The 15,121-nt window shown below is 41.0% G+C and overlaps 1 protein-coding gene across 2 annotated transcripts in view; it reads left to right on the top strand.

The window, feature by feature from the left end:
• Nucleotides 1-15,121, top strand: part of KDM3A (lysine demethylase 3A) — a 56,784-nt gene that overhangs the window by 31,098 nt on the left and 10,565 nt on the right. The window contains exons 12-19 of one of the 2 annotated variants that reach the window (XM_021697758.1): nucleotides 2,864-3,035; nucleotides 6,303-6,450; nucleotides 6,591-6,686; nucleotides 7,074-7,201; nucleotides 9,202-9,397; nucleotides 11,334-11,506; nucleotides 11,886-12,122; nucleotides 13,386-13,557. In XM_021697758.1, the coding sequence (XP_021553433.1) occupies nucleotides 2,864-3,035; nucleotides 6,303-6,450; nucleotides 6,591-6,686; nucleotides 7,074-7,201; nucleotides 9,202-9,397; nucleotides 11,334-11,506; nucleotides 11,886-12,122; nucleotides 13,386-13,557 (1,322 nt within the window). Of the gene's footprint in view, nucleotides 1-2,863; nucleotides 3,079-6,297; nucleotides 6,451-6,590; nucleotides 6,687-7,073; nucleotides 7,202-9,201; nucleotides 9,398-11,333; nucleotides 11,507-11,885; nucleotides 12,123-13,385; nucleotides 13,558-15,121 lie in introns of both variants that reach the window. The other variant, XM_021697757.1, reaches the window with a different exon arrangement.

Genomic DNA, 15,121 nt, shown 5'->3' with positions numbered 1-15,121 from the left:
AAATAAAATCTTTAAAAAAAAAAAAAGATTATTTTGTGGGGTTTGTCACTAAAAATAATACACGATTATCCTATCCCCATCTCTCATTGTTGACTTTGGAAGGATTACTGGAAGTGGCATTACCAGGTCAGAAGCCTTGTGTGTTTTAAGGCGTTGATATATATGTTCTGCCAAATTGCCCTACAGGAAGCTTGCACCTGTGGCCAGGCCCTCAGGCAGCATTCCTGTTGAAGCATTCCTGTCTCTGTGTACTTTTGCCAGCAGAAAGAGGCATATGTTTTTTTAAAAAATCTTTCCTAATTTTATAGGCAAAAACTTTCATTTTTATACTGTATTTTGTTAAGTCAAATTTTCTCTAAATTCTTCTATCCTTAGTGAAGACAAAAGCTGTTTCTTCTTTTTTGTTGTCATCTACTTTTTGATAAATGAGCAGTGTTATTCTGGGTTTAGGTTAACTTTAAGTATGTTTCACTTTCTCAGAAATGTAGATACTTTCAGGCTCGACTAGTCCTAATCATAAACACAAGTGTTGACCTGAATTTCTTCCTATTCACCTCCACCCCTTTAGTTTTATCAAGATTAAAGAGTTGCTGAAGAACTGAATTAAATGCACAGGTATTTTAGGTCATTGATTATATCAGTTCTGGTAACTTCTAGATTTGGGCTTATTTTAATGAACTCTATAGAGTCTTTTAGATGGTAGCTTGCCCCATTCGTTCCTGAGTAAATTGCAAATGTACCATGATGAAGTATGTGTCTAGTATTTAGAACTGTAATAATTGGTAGCATGTTAGCGTAGCCTTATGTTAACATAGCTTGAATAACACGTGGCCCAGAGTAAGTTCTTAATAAAGGTTAGTTCCACTTCCTCTCCGGAGAATTTTTTACACAGGTAGATGTGTTAAGATGCATATGCCATGGGTTCTGACATACGTTTTGAAGAGAGCACAAAATGTTACGCTTTGTACAGATCTATGTATTCCTGTTACACACTTAGCCTCATTATGGTTCCTTTGCTCTGAAAGGTATAAGTGGACTGGAGGGGAGAGATTGTTTGATTTTGGTTTTAAGTGGCAGAGGCCTTTTGAGGAGGAGACAATTAGTTTTTTCTTTTGAATATTACTAGAGCTTTTTTTTAAACCCCTATTTTGTAACCATCTAGAAATCACTGATTTTATGACTTAGCTGTTTTCCCATTTTTGACTTCTTTGAAGAGGAAAGTGCCTTTGCTTAATGTTGCATAGTAGAAGCCAGTCTAGTGGAAATTAGAACAAATTCATTTCTTGGGTAAAAAGAATGTCATAATTTAGGGGCGCCTGGGTGGCTCAGTCGTTAAGCGTCTGCCTTCGGCTCAGGTCATGATCCCAGGGTCCTGGGATTGATCCCCGCATCAGGCTCCCTGCTCTGCGGGAAGCCTGCTTCTACCTCTCCTACTCCTCCTGCTTGTGTTCCCTCTCTTGCTGTGTCTCTCTCTGTCAAATAAATAAATAAAATCTTTAAAAAAAAAAAAAAAAGAATGTAATAATTTAAAGAATAGAGCCTTTTTTTTTCCCCCCTGATGTTTAAAGAGAAGATTAAGGCTGTCATTATTAGCCTCCTCCCCAAGTTTGTTTCTTAATTACACTCTCCTGCAGATAAAATAGGAGGGTTAGGGTCTCAGTACTAAAGCCCAGTTGCCAAAGCCTATTTGCCATCTCCCCCTTTGAAATAGCTTTCAAATTTGTTTTTTAGTATTAAAACTGTCTCTTAATTTGGGCTGTCGATTAAAAATTTTCATCTCTCCTTTGGACCGCTTGAAATTAATTCTCATCTGTTAAGCAACTCCCAGTGTCCTTCCAGTTCATTCTACACTCTTCTGGACAAATGGTTTTTCTAAAATACAACTTTAGGTGTATCTCATGGGCTCGAAGACTTGGTAGCTGGCCAGTGACCAATGGAGAAATCAAGATCCCTGCATTTTTCTTTCTTTTGTATGAAATACTGTTTCCTTGACATGCTTCTCTTAGCTAATGTCTACCTTTTCTGGTAAGGCCAATCTTAATCACTATCTCTACCATGAAGTCTTAATATTAGTCCTACTAAACTCATAGTCAGTACTTCCTCCTCGGGCTCCTATAAGATTTAATGATTGTTACGATATCCTACCTACTTCACTGTGTATTTTATGTCTACTTCTGTGTCTCCAACTAGATTGACATATGTCATTTCGAATGAATTTTGAAAAAATTCAAAACTAATATGTAGCTTAGGAAAAACAGGTGTCAAAGATATTGAAAGAGAATCTTGAGAAAGTATTCTGCCTTTTTGCTCCACTTCAGGTACTTAGGTCCGTCTTAACACTGCCTCTCATTCCAGAAGCTTACACAATAATTTGCAGCTAGGATTCATATAGGTGCTGACTTCCTCATGGATCTACGTGGTCATGGCTTCAGTGACTGTCTAGGGTTAGCCTTCCTTTGCTGAGCATTATTCTTGAAGGAGTGGTTGTATTCTAATCTGATCAGATTATCTATCACCTTCTGTTGTTTTCCGTTTTCTGTGGTGACTTGTGATTGTCCTTGCTGTTAAGTCCCAAGTCTGGAAGGTTCAACAGCTGCCTTTGGAGGCGGTATGATTAGATCTTGGTTGAAGTGCAAAACACCTCTCCCCTGCCTCCCTCCCCATGTCCTCCGAGGGAAAACTTGGAAATTTTTAAATCTTTTAAATCTTTCCCCTGACATTGCCAAGTAACAATTGGCTATAATTAGCCATTGAGATTATAGAAAACTGGGAAGGAATTCGTTGATCTTAAATAGTAACTACAAGATGTAAATCCAATTTCGTGTGTGTGTGTAACACAGTTTTTTTCCTCCACTTCCTCTAGGTTACAGTTCAACAAACATGGTGTATTGCGGGTAGAAGGCTTCTTAACACCAAACAAGTACGACAGTGAAGCAATTGGCTTATGGTTGCCTTTAACCAAAAATGTTGTGGGGACTGATTTGGACACTGCGAAGTATATCCTGGCCAACATTGGAGACCACTTCTGTCAAATGGTGATTTCTGAAAAGGAAGCTATGTCAACTATTGAGCCACACAGTAAGAGCATCTCTTAGGGGGTAGGATTTTTGAGTCCAACTTGATTTTGTTCCTAAATGACACCTAAGTTCTAATTGTATGGGTTTCATTTTCACCCAGAAGTTTGGATGACTTTGGTATAATGAAGTTGTATTTTCCCTTTTATAACTGCCTGTTGGTTTCATCAGAGTCGGTCACCTATCTCTGGGGTTTATTTTGGGGCAGGTATCAAAGGAGTGAAACTCCTTTTTTTAAAGAAAGGTGAAGGTGAGGTAATGGTAGAATTTGCACAGCCTTTATCAGCAGTGTGGACTCATCAAAAGGGGATGAGGCCTCAGGTTGGGTTATTTTTAAGACAAAGGTTCATAATCAGGAATGCATTTCAAAGAAAATAAGAACGGACAGGCTCTGTTCTATACCTACTAAATCAGAATCTGGGGGGCTGGGTCCCAGGCATGAGAATGGGCATAAGCTCAGGTGAAAAGGATTCTGTTAGAGTCAAGGTTTTAACAGGATACTTGGAGGTTCCAGCTGGGTGAATGCCGATGTCTTCTCCTCTTTAAGAGCACTCTAACAGTGATCTGGCAGCCCAGTAAACCACAGGGATCACTGTGAGTGACACATGAGAACCGTATGATATCTGGGAGAACAGCACACCTCTGTTTTTTATGCCTCTGTAGAAGTGAGGTATCCAGCCAGAAGCACCCAGGAGCAGCTGTTTTTAAAGTCTCACGCTTCCTTCCATCATTTTATCTTTCCCAAATGATTGAAACTTAAAAGTGAAGCCTTTCATTTCTTGTAGATATCTTTTCAGACTTTGCATAACCAAATATGTTTCGATACAAGCATCCGCACATACCAGTCTTGAGAAATTCGGTTGTAGGTACCAGAAACTAATTGAAGCTAGCTTCACAAAAATAATTTATTGGATAAGTATGGATACTGTTAAATTTCCAAGTCCATGGAATGGGAACTGAGGCATTCTGAGGAGCAGGAATTCAGAGCTAGAAAGAGAATGGGATCGTGAGCTCTGGGGTGCAGCCAAAGTCATGAGCCAGAGTACTCGGCCAAAGTAAATCACTGTAGAATCACTCCATTCTGTTGGAGTAGTAGAGACTCTTAAAAATCAAGGATCTTATTGAAGTTGTTTTTCTGTAATCTTCTATTTAGGATGAGTGGCACTGGTTTCTAATTTTAGTAGAGATAAAGAGTTTCCTAATTACATACATTTAAGTAAAAGTAGTGAGGTTAAAGAAAAATTCTTAAGTAACTGATCTAGAGGTTATTTAGGTAGGTATATAAATGACTGGAATGTGGAAACACTTCTTTGAAATATATTAGTAACTTTACTCCTGAATTAGCAGGACTTGTTAAAAGCAACTGATGTTTTTTTCTTTGCTCAAGACAAGTCATCTGAATAATGGTACAGAAAAAGGTACAGATGGGGCGCCTGGGTGGCTCAGTTGGTTAAGCGACCGCCTTCGGCTCAGGTCTTGATCCTGGAGTCCCTGGATTGAGTCCCGCATCGGGCTCCCTGCTCGGCAGGGAGTCTGCTTCTCCCTCTGCCCCTCCCCCCTCTCATGTGCTTGCTCTCTCTCATTCTCTCTCTCTCAAATAAATTAATTAATTTAAAAAAAAAATCTTAAAAAAAAAGAAAAAGGTACAGATAGCTGTCATTTAAGAGTATAATTAAGAAACTCTGTTCTTGAGGGTTTAAATAGGATTAACTTTTCCTTCTTGCCTTTTTGATTATCCTGTTCCTCTCTTTCCTCTGTGACAAGCTGGTCAGTTGAAGAGAGGAACTCACTGTGAATGGTATTGACAAATGCACCATAAGATGTTCCTAGAGGGCTTACCCTCTGATCCTAATATTAGGAAGCAGGTGTCAACCTTTATACATTCGTCCTGTCTTTTCAATGACAAATAATCATTAAATGGGTGGCTAAGAGATCTAAATACTCTCTAATAAAATAGTCTAATCCAAGTGACCAAGGAAAAGTTCATAAAACCTCATTTATAAAATGCCTAAAGCTCTGTGTATTGTACGCTGAGTTATTACATTATAATGAAATGGCAGAAGTTCATTTAGCAGTTGGATTAATTTGGTAAAAACTGAAGTTGATCATTTCTGTTTTGATCAGTTGGAAGAAGGAATGAATAAACCACAAATTGGATTAGGAAAAAGGTATTTTCCATAAAACAAGAATGTGACAGTATTGATCCAGTCTTGTTCGAGAGAGAGGAAAAGAGCTTTCTGGTTAACAAACATTGGGCTTTTCTGTGACCTAGGAAAATGTCTTCGCTTTGCACATACTCCTTGAAGCTTTCTGATACCTGATTTGGCATTCCTCCATACTGGGGGAAGGGGTATGATGTCTTACCCAGTCCTGGAAGGCCCCTCCCTCTAGTTATCAGGGCTTGGCCACTGCTACAGAAGATACCAGTTTGTAGAATCTTGGATTATGCCTCAACCTATTGGTTATTTGGTTAGTGTGAGTCAATCCTGGATGCCTGCATCACTACTGACACTAAAAAAAATCAAGTTTCTGACTCTGGTCCATGAAGAAACCAACTTTGTACTATTGTCAAGTTAATGTGCTGCTCCCTCCAGGTTCCCTAACCCCCTGGAGTTCTTCATAGGCTGTGTGTGAGTGGATTCAGGGCCTGTGTGAATAATCTGACAATCTATGTTGGCTTTGTGTATCTGAGTCATTTTTTTTCCTTTGGAGAAAGCATGGTCCATGCTGTCTTCAGATTCTGAAAAGGGCTCATGATCTGAAAGGTGAAAGAACCACTGCTGTGTAATACCTGTATCTGAACTGCAACGTCTGTAATTACTGCTGCTTTTTTCATTGATTTATTCTGCAGTACTTAGTATGTACCATCACTGTGCAGAGTGGGTGGGGACTAGGCTCAGCCCTTCAAGCAGGGATTCTGCTTGTACAGAGCTTCATTTCCTAGGGAGAGGTAAAACCACACCTGACTGCATACAGTGTGAAGAAGCCTGAGTCTGAAGTACAAATACAAGTTGATGAGAGTGCTGAAGGAATCCAGGAGAGCTTCATGGTGGAGGTGGAAAGGTTGGGAAGGGGGGGCATTTGAGATGGTCTTTGAAGGCTGAACAGAGTTGATGGGAACTCCAAGAAGAGGGAGGAATGACATCAGTTTCCCTCCCCTTTCATGTTTTATTTCAAAAACCCTCTCCTCCCCCAAGACTAAGTGATTTATTGATTTTTGTAGGACAGGTTGCTTGGAAGCGAGCTGTCAAAGGTGTTCGGGAAATGTGTGATGTGTGTGACACCACCATCTTCAACCTGCACTGGGTGTGTCCTAGGTGTGGGTTTGGAGTGTGTGTGGATTGCTACCGGATGAAGAGGAAGAATTGCCAACAAGGTGAGAAATGACTTGATTCTCCTCCAAGCCCCTCTTACACTCTTAAATTAAGCTTTTTATTGATTTGTGGTAAATGGATTTCTGAAATATTTGGGGCCAGAGTCCATGAGGAGCAGTTACTATAAATCATTTATTTGCAGGTGCTTCCTACAAGACTTTCTCTTGGCTAAGATGTGTGAAGAGTCAGATACATGAACCAGAGAACCTAATGCCTACGCAAATCATTCCTGGGAAAGGTATTTCGTGTGGTGCATTGATTTTCTTTCCCCCTTGTTTTGGTTAGCTTATAGGGTCTGGTCGTTTGGTTTTATTTTATATAGTATAATTACTTGATAACTTATTTTAGTATGTACCATAAATTGTTCAAAGATATATTAAGTCATGCCCCAAAAACTTTTTGATTAAGGTCTTGTGAATAGTTTTGTAGAAGGAAGGAAAATGATGCATTTGCGGGGGAAGGCATACTTAGGAAGAAAAGGAGAGAATCTAAGCACCATGTTGCTTAAAAAAAAAAAAAAAAAAGGAAAGTAATTCTGTTGGAAATACCAGTTTCTGCTTTGTAATGTTGAGGTTGAAAGTACCTAATACCCTTGTTGAGATGTTTGTCTCTGCCCTTTTTTTAGCCCTCTATGATGTTGGAGACATTGTTCATTCTGTGAGAGCAAAATGGGGAATAAAAGCAAATTGTCCCTGTTCAAACAGGCAATTCAAACTCTTTTCAAAGCCAGCCTCAAAGGAAGACATAAAGCAGGTATACTATTTATGCTAGATTCACCATCCTTGAGATTGTTGTCTGTCTTTTCAAACAACCCAAGGATTTCTGTAGTATATTTGAAAGGAACATGGGGACAGTGTTCAGTGGAAATAGACAACTTCTACATTTTATGTGACACTTCATGGACCCATTCTCACTTTTCACATTTTTGTGGACCTCATCTGTAGCCTCTTTTAGTAGGTTTTAATTTTTGTTCCTTGAAAAAGCAAAAAGTCTTCTATTTTAGTTTACTTAATGAGTTGCGGTTAAATTTTATGTGGGTTTTTAAAAAACTTCTCATGTTTTACAGAGTTAAGATAATCTTTTAAAATTATTGAGTATATATTATCTATATAAGATATATATTTGGGGGCGCCTGGGTGGCTCAGTCATTAAGCGTCTGCCTTTGGCTCAGGTCATGATCCCGGGGTCCTGGGATCGAGCCCCGCATCGGGCTCCCTGCTCGGCAGGAATCCCACTTCTCCCTCTCCCACTCCGCTGCCTGTGTTCCTGCTCTCTCTCTCTCTCTCTCTCTGTCAAATAAATAAATAAAATCTTTAAAAATATATTTATATTTGAAGGGTTAAAGGAAATAATATTGAAATGAACTTTAAATACCCCTCGCTCACCATAAAAAATGTTCATTTCCATGGTGCTCATGTGCCTCTTCCTGGTAGCTTCCCTTCACCTCCACCATCACGTCTGCCCTGCTCTCTCTCCCTTCTTCCCCTTCACCCCACTGTCTTCTCCCATGTTGTATTTGATAGCAGAATTCCACATTTTCATAAAGCTGTGGTGTGAAAGGCAGTAGAGGTAGAAGAGCTGTGCTTTTTAGACTCAGAACTGAATTTGAATTCTTCTGCCATTTTCTAGTTGCATGACATCAGCTGATTTACATATGCTTCTGCATCCTCATCAGTAACAGAGGAATTGGGGCACCTGGGTGGCTCAGTTGGTTAAGTGTCCGGCTCTTGATCTCAGCAGCTCAGGTCTTGATCTCAGGGTCATGGGTTCCAGCCCTACACTGGACTCTGCGCTAGGCATGGAGCCTCCTTTAAAAAAAAATAAGTAACAGAGGAATAATAAACAATACTGATAATTGAATATCACAGAAATCCATCACACATAAAAGAAAGGCTGGGACCACAGCAGAAATTTGACTGTTTTTCCTTCTTATGTTTGTATAAACTCATCAGCTAAGTCAAGGCAGTTAAGTAACACAAAAATAAGTGGGGTGCCCTGTCTAGTTTTTTAAATGTTTGAGTTCTTTTAAGAGCTGTTCATCTCATTTTTAAAGCCTACTATGCTATGCTAAAACAAAAGAACGTTGTTTTTCTCTGCATCTCATTTCCTTCTGAAATCATAGCTGTACCTTTCCTACCCTGCCTCACTTACTCACTCACTCACTCATTCATTCAGCAACCATGTTGTGAGTGCTTATTCAGGATACTGTGAATTCACAGGGGAGATAGGCACAAACTGGTCCTTTTAAAGCAACATGATAGGGGCGCCTGGGTGGCTCAGTCGTTAAGCGGCTGCCTTCGGCTCAGGTCATGATCCCAGGGTCCTGGGTTCAAGCCCCGCATCGGGCTCCCTGCTCCGCGGGAAGCCTGCTTCTCCCTCTCCCACTCCCCCTGCTTATGTTCCCTCTCTCACTCTGTCTCTCTCTGTCAAATAAATAAATAAAGCAACATGATAGGTGGAGTGATAGAAATATGTATGAGCAGGAAATGGTTGATTAAGGGTTAGGGAGGGATATCTTGCTGTATTTTGTTTTCACCAGTAATACTTAAAAGCTGAAAAAAAATTAAAATCTCTTCTACTTTAATAGTTTTGCTCCATTAGTATAAGATTACTGCAATTGTGATGTCCAGGGCTGTTAGGTGGTTTTGTTTGGGATATTTCTCTCTTACTGGTGAGCTGTTAGGGGAGAAGATAAGGAAAAGGAAATGTAATGTTTCAGCTTGTGGAAAATTCTCTTTTTAAATTCAACACAGACTTCTTTCGCTGGGGAAAAACCTACTCTTGGTGCCGTGTTCCAGCAGAATCCCTTGGTGTTGGAGCCAGTGCCTGTGGCTGGGGAAGCCGCTTCCAAGCCAGCCAGTAGCATGAAGCCTGCTTGTCCAGCCAGCACGTCTCCCTTAAACTGGCTGGCAGACCTGACCAGTGGGAATGTCAACAAGGAAAACAAGGGTGAGGGTTTCCTGCTTTCCTGTGGGTTCCTGAGAACTTGAGTCCATTCTCGGAGGGGATTGGCAGCCTCAGTTGCTGTGAGGACAGTGTGATTAGAAGTGTGTGGAATGGAAAGGAGTGGTTCCCTGTAGTCACCAGGGAGACCTGACCGAAATTCAAGTATTTTTAAAATGTAGCCCCAAGGGGTACTTGGGTGGCTCTGTTGGTTAAGCATCCAACTCTTAACTTCAGCTCACTTCTTGATCTCAGGGTTGTGAGTTCAAGCCCCGTCTTGGACTCCACACTGAGTGTGGAGCCTACGTTAAAAAAAAAAAGAAAAGAAAAATGCAGTCCCAAAAGGGAGAACTTCTGCTGACAGTAGGACTTTAGGCTGAGACTTGTTTGTTTTAATAAATGATTTCTACTTTTCTGTCCTTACCCTCTTGTTCCTGTTTTGTCTAATTGGAATGTTCTGGCTTCAGTTTTATTTTTCTCATTTGTGCTGTTGTCTTAGGATACTGATGACAGTATAAAGAATACAGGCTTTAGAGTCAGGTAGTTAAATTAGAATTTATGTGATTCTGCTTTTTTAGCTATGTTATAAGAAAGAAAAATTGGAGGTTAATTTCTTTCATGCAAAGATCCTAAACAAAGTTTCAGTACTCTAGATAAAGGAATTCTACAGTATGACCAAGCAGGGCTTCAGAAGAAAAGTCATGTGCCAAGACACAGAAAGTAGTAAAATTCAATACCTATTCACGATTTAAAAAAAAAATAACTTTTAAATTAGGAACAAAAGGGAACATCCTCAGTCTAATGAGTTTCTACAATAAAACTGACAGCAAACATCATAATGATTGATTTTTTTTTTTAATTGGTTGAGTATTTTTAACAGTGTGCCTCTATTCAGCAATAAGAGGATACCTGCCATCACTATTTTATTAAACATTGTACTGGAAGTCCTGGCTATTGCAGTAAGGCAAACAAAAAAAGATGTTAGGATTGGAAAGAAAGTGATAAAGCTGTTGATATTTTAGACAATCTCATTATACCTGTGAAAAATCTAAAATATCTGTATTTAGGGGCGCCTGGGTGGCTCAGTTGGTTAAGCGACTGCCTTCGGCTCAGGTCATGATCCTAGAGTCCTGGGATCGAGTCCCACATCGGGCTCCCTGCTCAGCAGGGAGTCTGCTTCTCCCTCTGACCCTCCCCACTCTCATGCTCTCTCTATCTCATTCTCTCTCTCAAATAAATAAATAAAATCTTTAAAAAAAAATAAAAATAAATAAAAAAATAAAATATCTGTATTTAATAAACAGATCAATCAAGTTTGCTAGTTACAATGTTAATTTATAAAAATTTTATATACCAGGAGCAAACAAATAGAAAATGGAAGTTTAAAAAATACCATTTGCACCATATGATTTCATGCATGTGGAATCTAAAAAAACAAATGAATAAAAAAATCAGACCTATGATTGCCAAAGGGGGGGTGTGGGATGGAGGGGTGGGTGAAGGGGAGTGGGAGATGCTTCCAGTTATGGAATGAAGGTGACATGGGAATAAAAGGCACAGCAATAGGGATTACAGTCCATGGTCTTGTAACAGTGTCCTATGGTGACAGATGGGAGCTACACTTGAGTGAGCACAGTATAACAGAGAAGTTGAATCACGATGTTGTATACCTGAAACTAAAGGAACATTGTCAGCTATACTGGGGGGAAAAAATTAAAACAAAAAAAACAATATCACCTTGAATGTTGGGTACTTACTGTTTTAATACCAGTGGAAAATCCTTGTCTAAATCAGTGATTTCATTAGGATTTATCCTTTTAAGTTTTTTGGTTCTGAAGTAAATGAAAACCAAGTTCCAAAGTAATTCTACTAATAGAAGACAAGTAAGGGATTTGCCTTTCAGAATGCTTTTCCATCCGGATGTTTTTGGTTTTGTTTCTAGAAAAACAACCGACGATGCCAATTCTAAAGAATGAAATCAAATGCCTTCCACCCCTCCCCCCTTTGAGCAAATCCAGCACAGTCCTCCACACCTTTAACAGCACAATTTTAACACCTGTAAGCAACAACAATTCTGGTTTCCTCCGAAATCTCTTGAATTCCTCTACAGGAAAGGTATACATTTGCCTTATTGTTTGTATTCTGTCTTGTAAAAATGAATAGAGTCAGAACAGGAAGAGACTAGAGAAATTGAAACTGACAGTAGAAAGAAGATATGAATCTTAGGCTTTCCACCTAGGTGCAGAAGGTTTCATTGGCAGGTGGGCTTCACAGGGTTATAGTACCGAGCTGGGCCATTTTTTCGTTAAACTTTTTCTGTACCTACTTCTGTGAGTTGTAATGTCAAGTGGGGGAAGGGAATTTACCTATTTGTCTTAGGGCCCTGACTTGGACTCTTCTGGATATTTGATCTTTATCCTAGCATTATAGGAATGGGTTTTTTTGATGGTAGGCAATGACCTATTTAAAGACTTGTGTTCTTTCTCAAATTCAGACAGAAAATGGACTGAAGAATACACCAAAAATCCTTGATGACATCTTTGCCTCTTTGGTGCAAAATAAAACTTCCTCTGATTTATCTAAGAGGCCTCAAGGACTGACTATTAAGCCCAGCATTCTGGGCTTTGACACTCCTCACTATTGGCTGTGTGATAATCGCTTGCTCTGCCTCCAGGATCCCAACAACAAGAGCAACTGGAATGTGTTTAGGGAGTGCTGGAAACAAGGGCAGGTAAGAGGGGCCTCTGCTCCCCCAATCCAGTTCAGAGCCCCTTTCTCAGTTCTTTTAGTAGGCTTCTGACAGTCCTGCCCCCCACCCCACCACCCTTCATTTGTAAGTGGTATATACCTTATTTGCTCTTTTTGTACTTTATCGTTTAGGGTGAATATATAATTAAGGCACTGTAGCTCTGAGTTATTTTTTACAGCAGACATTCCTGAGCTCTCTTCCATTGAGGTTTTGACTGCTTCTAAACCAGTCATCTTTGGGTTTTTGATGAATGCTTTCTGGGCTATGTGATTCTTGGGTGATAAACCTCAACAGGAGGAGTGCGAGCAAGACTAAGAGGCTGATGGGCCTTGGGGGATTAGACAGAATACAATCAAAATCACGTGTCCCTCTTCCCTGAATTAAAACGCTTATGCTGAAGGCAATTTTAGGTGTGCCAGAGCCATGTGGTGTCCTCTTGGAGCTGGTGTGTGGTCTCCCAGGGGCCTGCATTGTTCCAGCTTACATTTTGGTTGATGGTTTGGGAGATGCATGACTTTGTGGACCTGCTCCTCTGCTTTCTTGTTTTGGTTTTTGTATTCTGGATCTTTGGCTTCTCTTTGGAGCCAAATGGAGTCCTCACTAAAGGGGACACTATGTTCTTGGACAAGGCCAGGACTTGGGGAATTGCCAAATAGAGAAATGTATGTATTTAACCAAAAAAAAGTTCCTGCCTTTTTTTTCAGCCCTGTATAACTAATAAGATTTGCTCATGATGACAACGACAGGCTGAGTATGATCCACCAGCCAAGTTTTGTTTGGATTCCATGTTTAAAAAAATTGAACTTCTCAATATTTTAGTTAGGCTGTTGCACATAAAGATTGGAATGCTTGGCTTGGCAACCGCAGGTCCATGTTCCTGCCTGGCAGCAACAGGCTGGAGACCAATGGCAGCACCCCTTTTGGACAGGACACTCCTACCACCTTTGTCTCTCCTTTACATTCCCTGCCTGGTCCTGAGACTTGCTGTTGGTATTCTGTGAGTAATGGCCTCTGAGTCATAAGATGGGATCCTTGCTTCTGGAAGCTTACTAATGTAGTTTGAGAGCAAGGAGCACATGAAAACAAGAAGTGGTATGGCAGCTCAGAGCACTAAGCTGTCACCTCGGGATCTGCCACTGAGGACCAGCCACAGAGAAACAAACAAGCAGCAGTTTGAAAAGGGGCTGCCACTGGTTTGGGGACAGACCTGGAGGAGTTCAAACTAAAGTCTTCATTCTCTTTTAGCCAGTGATGGTGTCAGGAGTGCATCATAAATTGAACACTGACCTTTGGAAACCTGAATCCTTCAGGAAAGAGTTTGGAAATCAGGAAGTCGACCTAGTTAACTGTAGGACCAATGAAATCATCACAGGAGCCACAGTAGGAGACTTCTGGGATGGATTTGAAGATGTTCCAAGTATGTATTAAAGCCCTTTTAAGGGAGTTAGAATGTGGAAGGAGGGCACAGGAGTAGCAAGAGTCTGAAGCCCCTCAGTGGCAACAACAGCATTGTCCATGATCTTGGAGTTTAAAATTCGTGTCTTATCTCTTCTTCCCCTTTCTTTTTAAAAGTTACGCTTTCAAACCAAGGCAACATTCACTTTGTAGTTCCTTAGTGAGGTTTTGGTCATCTGTACCCCAGGTGGCTCCACGTCTGTCCCATGACAGAAATTCTGTGCTTTCACTTGTGCCCAGGGGGAGGGGAGCACAAAGCCGGGGCCTCTGACTCAAGGCTGGTGGTTTTATGTGTGTCTCACCCTCATACATCCTTTTTGCTTTTAAAAATTTTAACTACTGTTTAACAAGATAAGTAGACCTGAAGATGCCAGGGAATGTGAATGCATTTAACACGGGGTATCCTGGTCACTGCTTACTGCATCTGGGCTAGGGGCCATTGAGGCAGTAAGAAGGTTTGTGTGTCTAGTGCTGAGGCTTGGCCCTTTCTGTGTATTGGCCAGTCAGTAAATTGTTTCCAGGAACATCGAGTTCATGATGGGCCCTGGGGATTCACATCAGCACAGGCCCCCATCCCCACTGGAGGGTTTGGCCAGTTCATTCATCAGACTCTCCGTAATTCAGATTCACTCATTCATCACTCTCATTTTTTTAGACACACACCTTTTAATCTATTGCTTTCTTATTCCATTTTACCCACATTTATAGATTATAGCTCATACTTTCAACAAACTTTATAACAAAGTTGTAGCTGACTTTTTTTTTTTTGACAGAGAAAGAGACAGCTAGAGAGGGAACACAAGCAGGGGGAGTGGGAGAGGGAGAAGCAGGCTTCCCGCCGAGCAGGGAGCCCGATGCGGGGCTCGATCCCAGGACCCTGGAATCATGACCCGAGCCGAAGGCAGGTGCCTAACGACTGAGCCACCCAGGCGCCCCGTAGCTGACTTTTTAATACAAGGCATGATGGGGTTTTCCACAAGTAGATGCTGAGAATGGAGTTTCAGACAGAAGACAGTTACTTAGGGATCAGCATCTGTGAAACAGAGGAGAGAGCAGGAAAAGGAGTCAGCCACAGTGCAGACTCAACAAAGCCTCGGCCAGTCTTGCAGGGAGTTCTGAAACACATACTGCCCTTCGTTGTCTCAGGTTGGGCTAAAGTTAGAAATGTCAGGGCCTTTGTCCCCCTGCCTCCCTCAGTCCCTAGATACTGGTGCCCCGGGAAGGGACCTGACCTGGCAAGGCAGTGCTGTGCAGCTGACCCTAAACTCTGTGTCTGGGCAACAAGTCTTTTGAAGCTTTCCAGTGAGGCCTGAGTTCAAATCCTGTCTCTTAATATGTCCTTGTTGTATATAGGAGCTTGGTAACTTAATTTTCCTGGGACTCAAACTTCCTCATGCTGGCAGATGGTGAAAACAGCTCCAAGTCAACTATAGCTTGCCCGTTCTATACTGATGATTCTGTTGCACACACCCCCAACACACCACCCACACTAACATACTGCTGGTATTCTGAACATACCCTGTTAC

This window comes from Neomonachus schauinslandi, chromosome 10, assembly GCF_002201575.2.
Source record: "Neomonachus schauinslandi chromosome 10, ASM220157v2, whole genome shotgun sequence".
In the NCBI taxonomy this organism is placed as follows: domain Eukaryota; kingdom Metazoa; phylum Chordata; class Mammalia; order Carnivora; family Phocidae; genus Neomonachus; species Neomonachus schauinslandi.
This window is presented reverse-complemented; position numbering and strand designations above follow the sequence as displayed.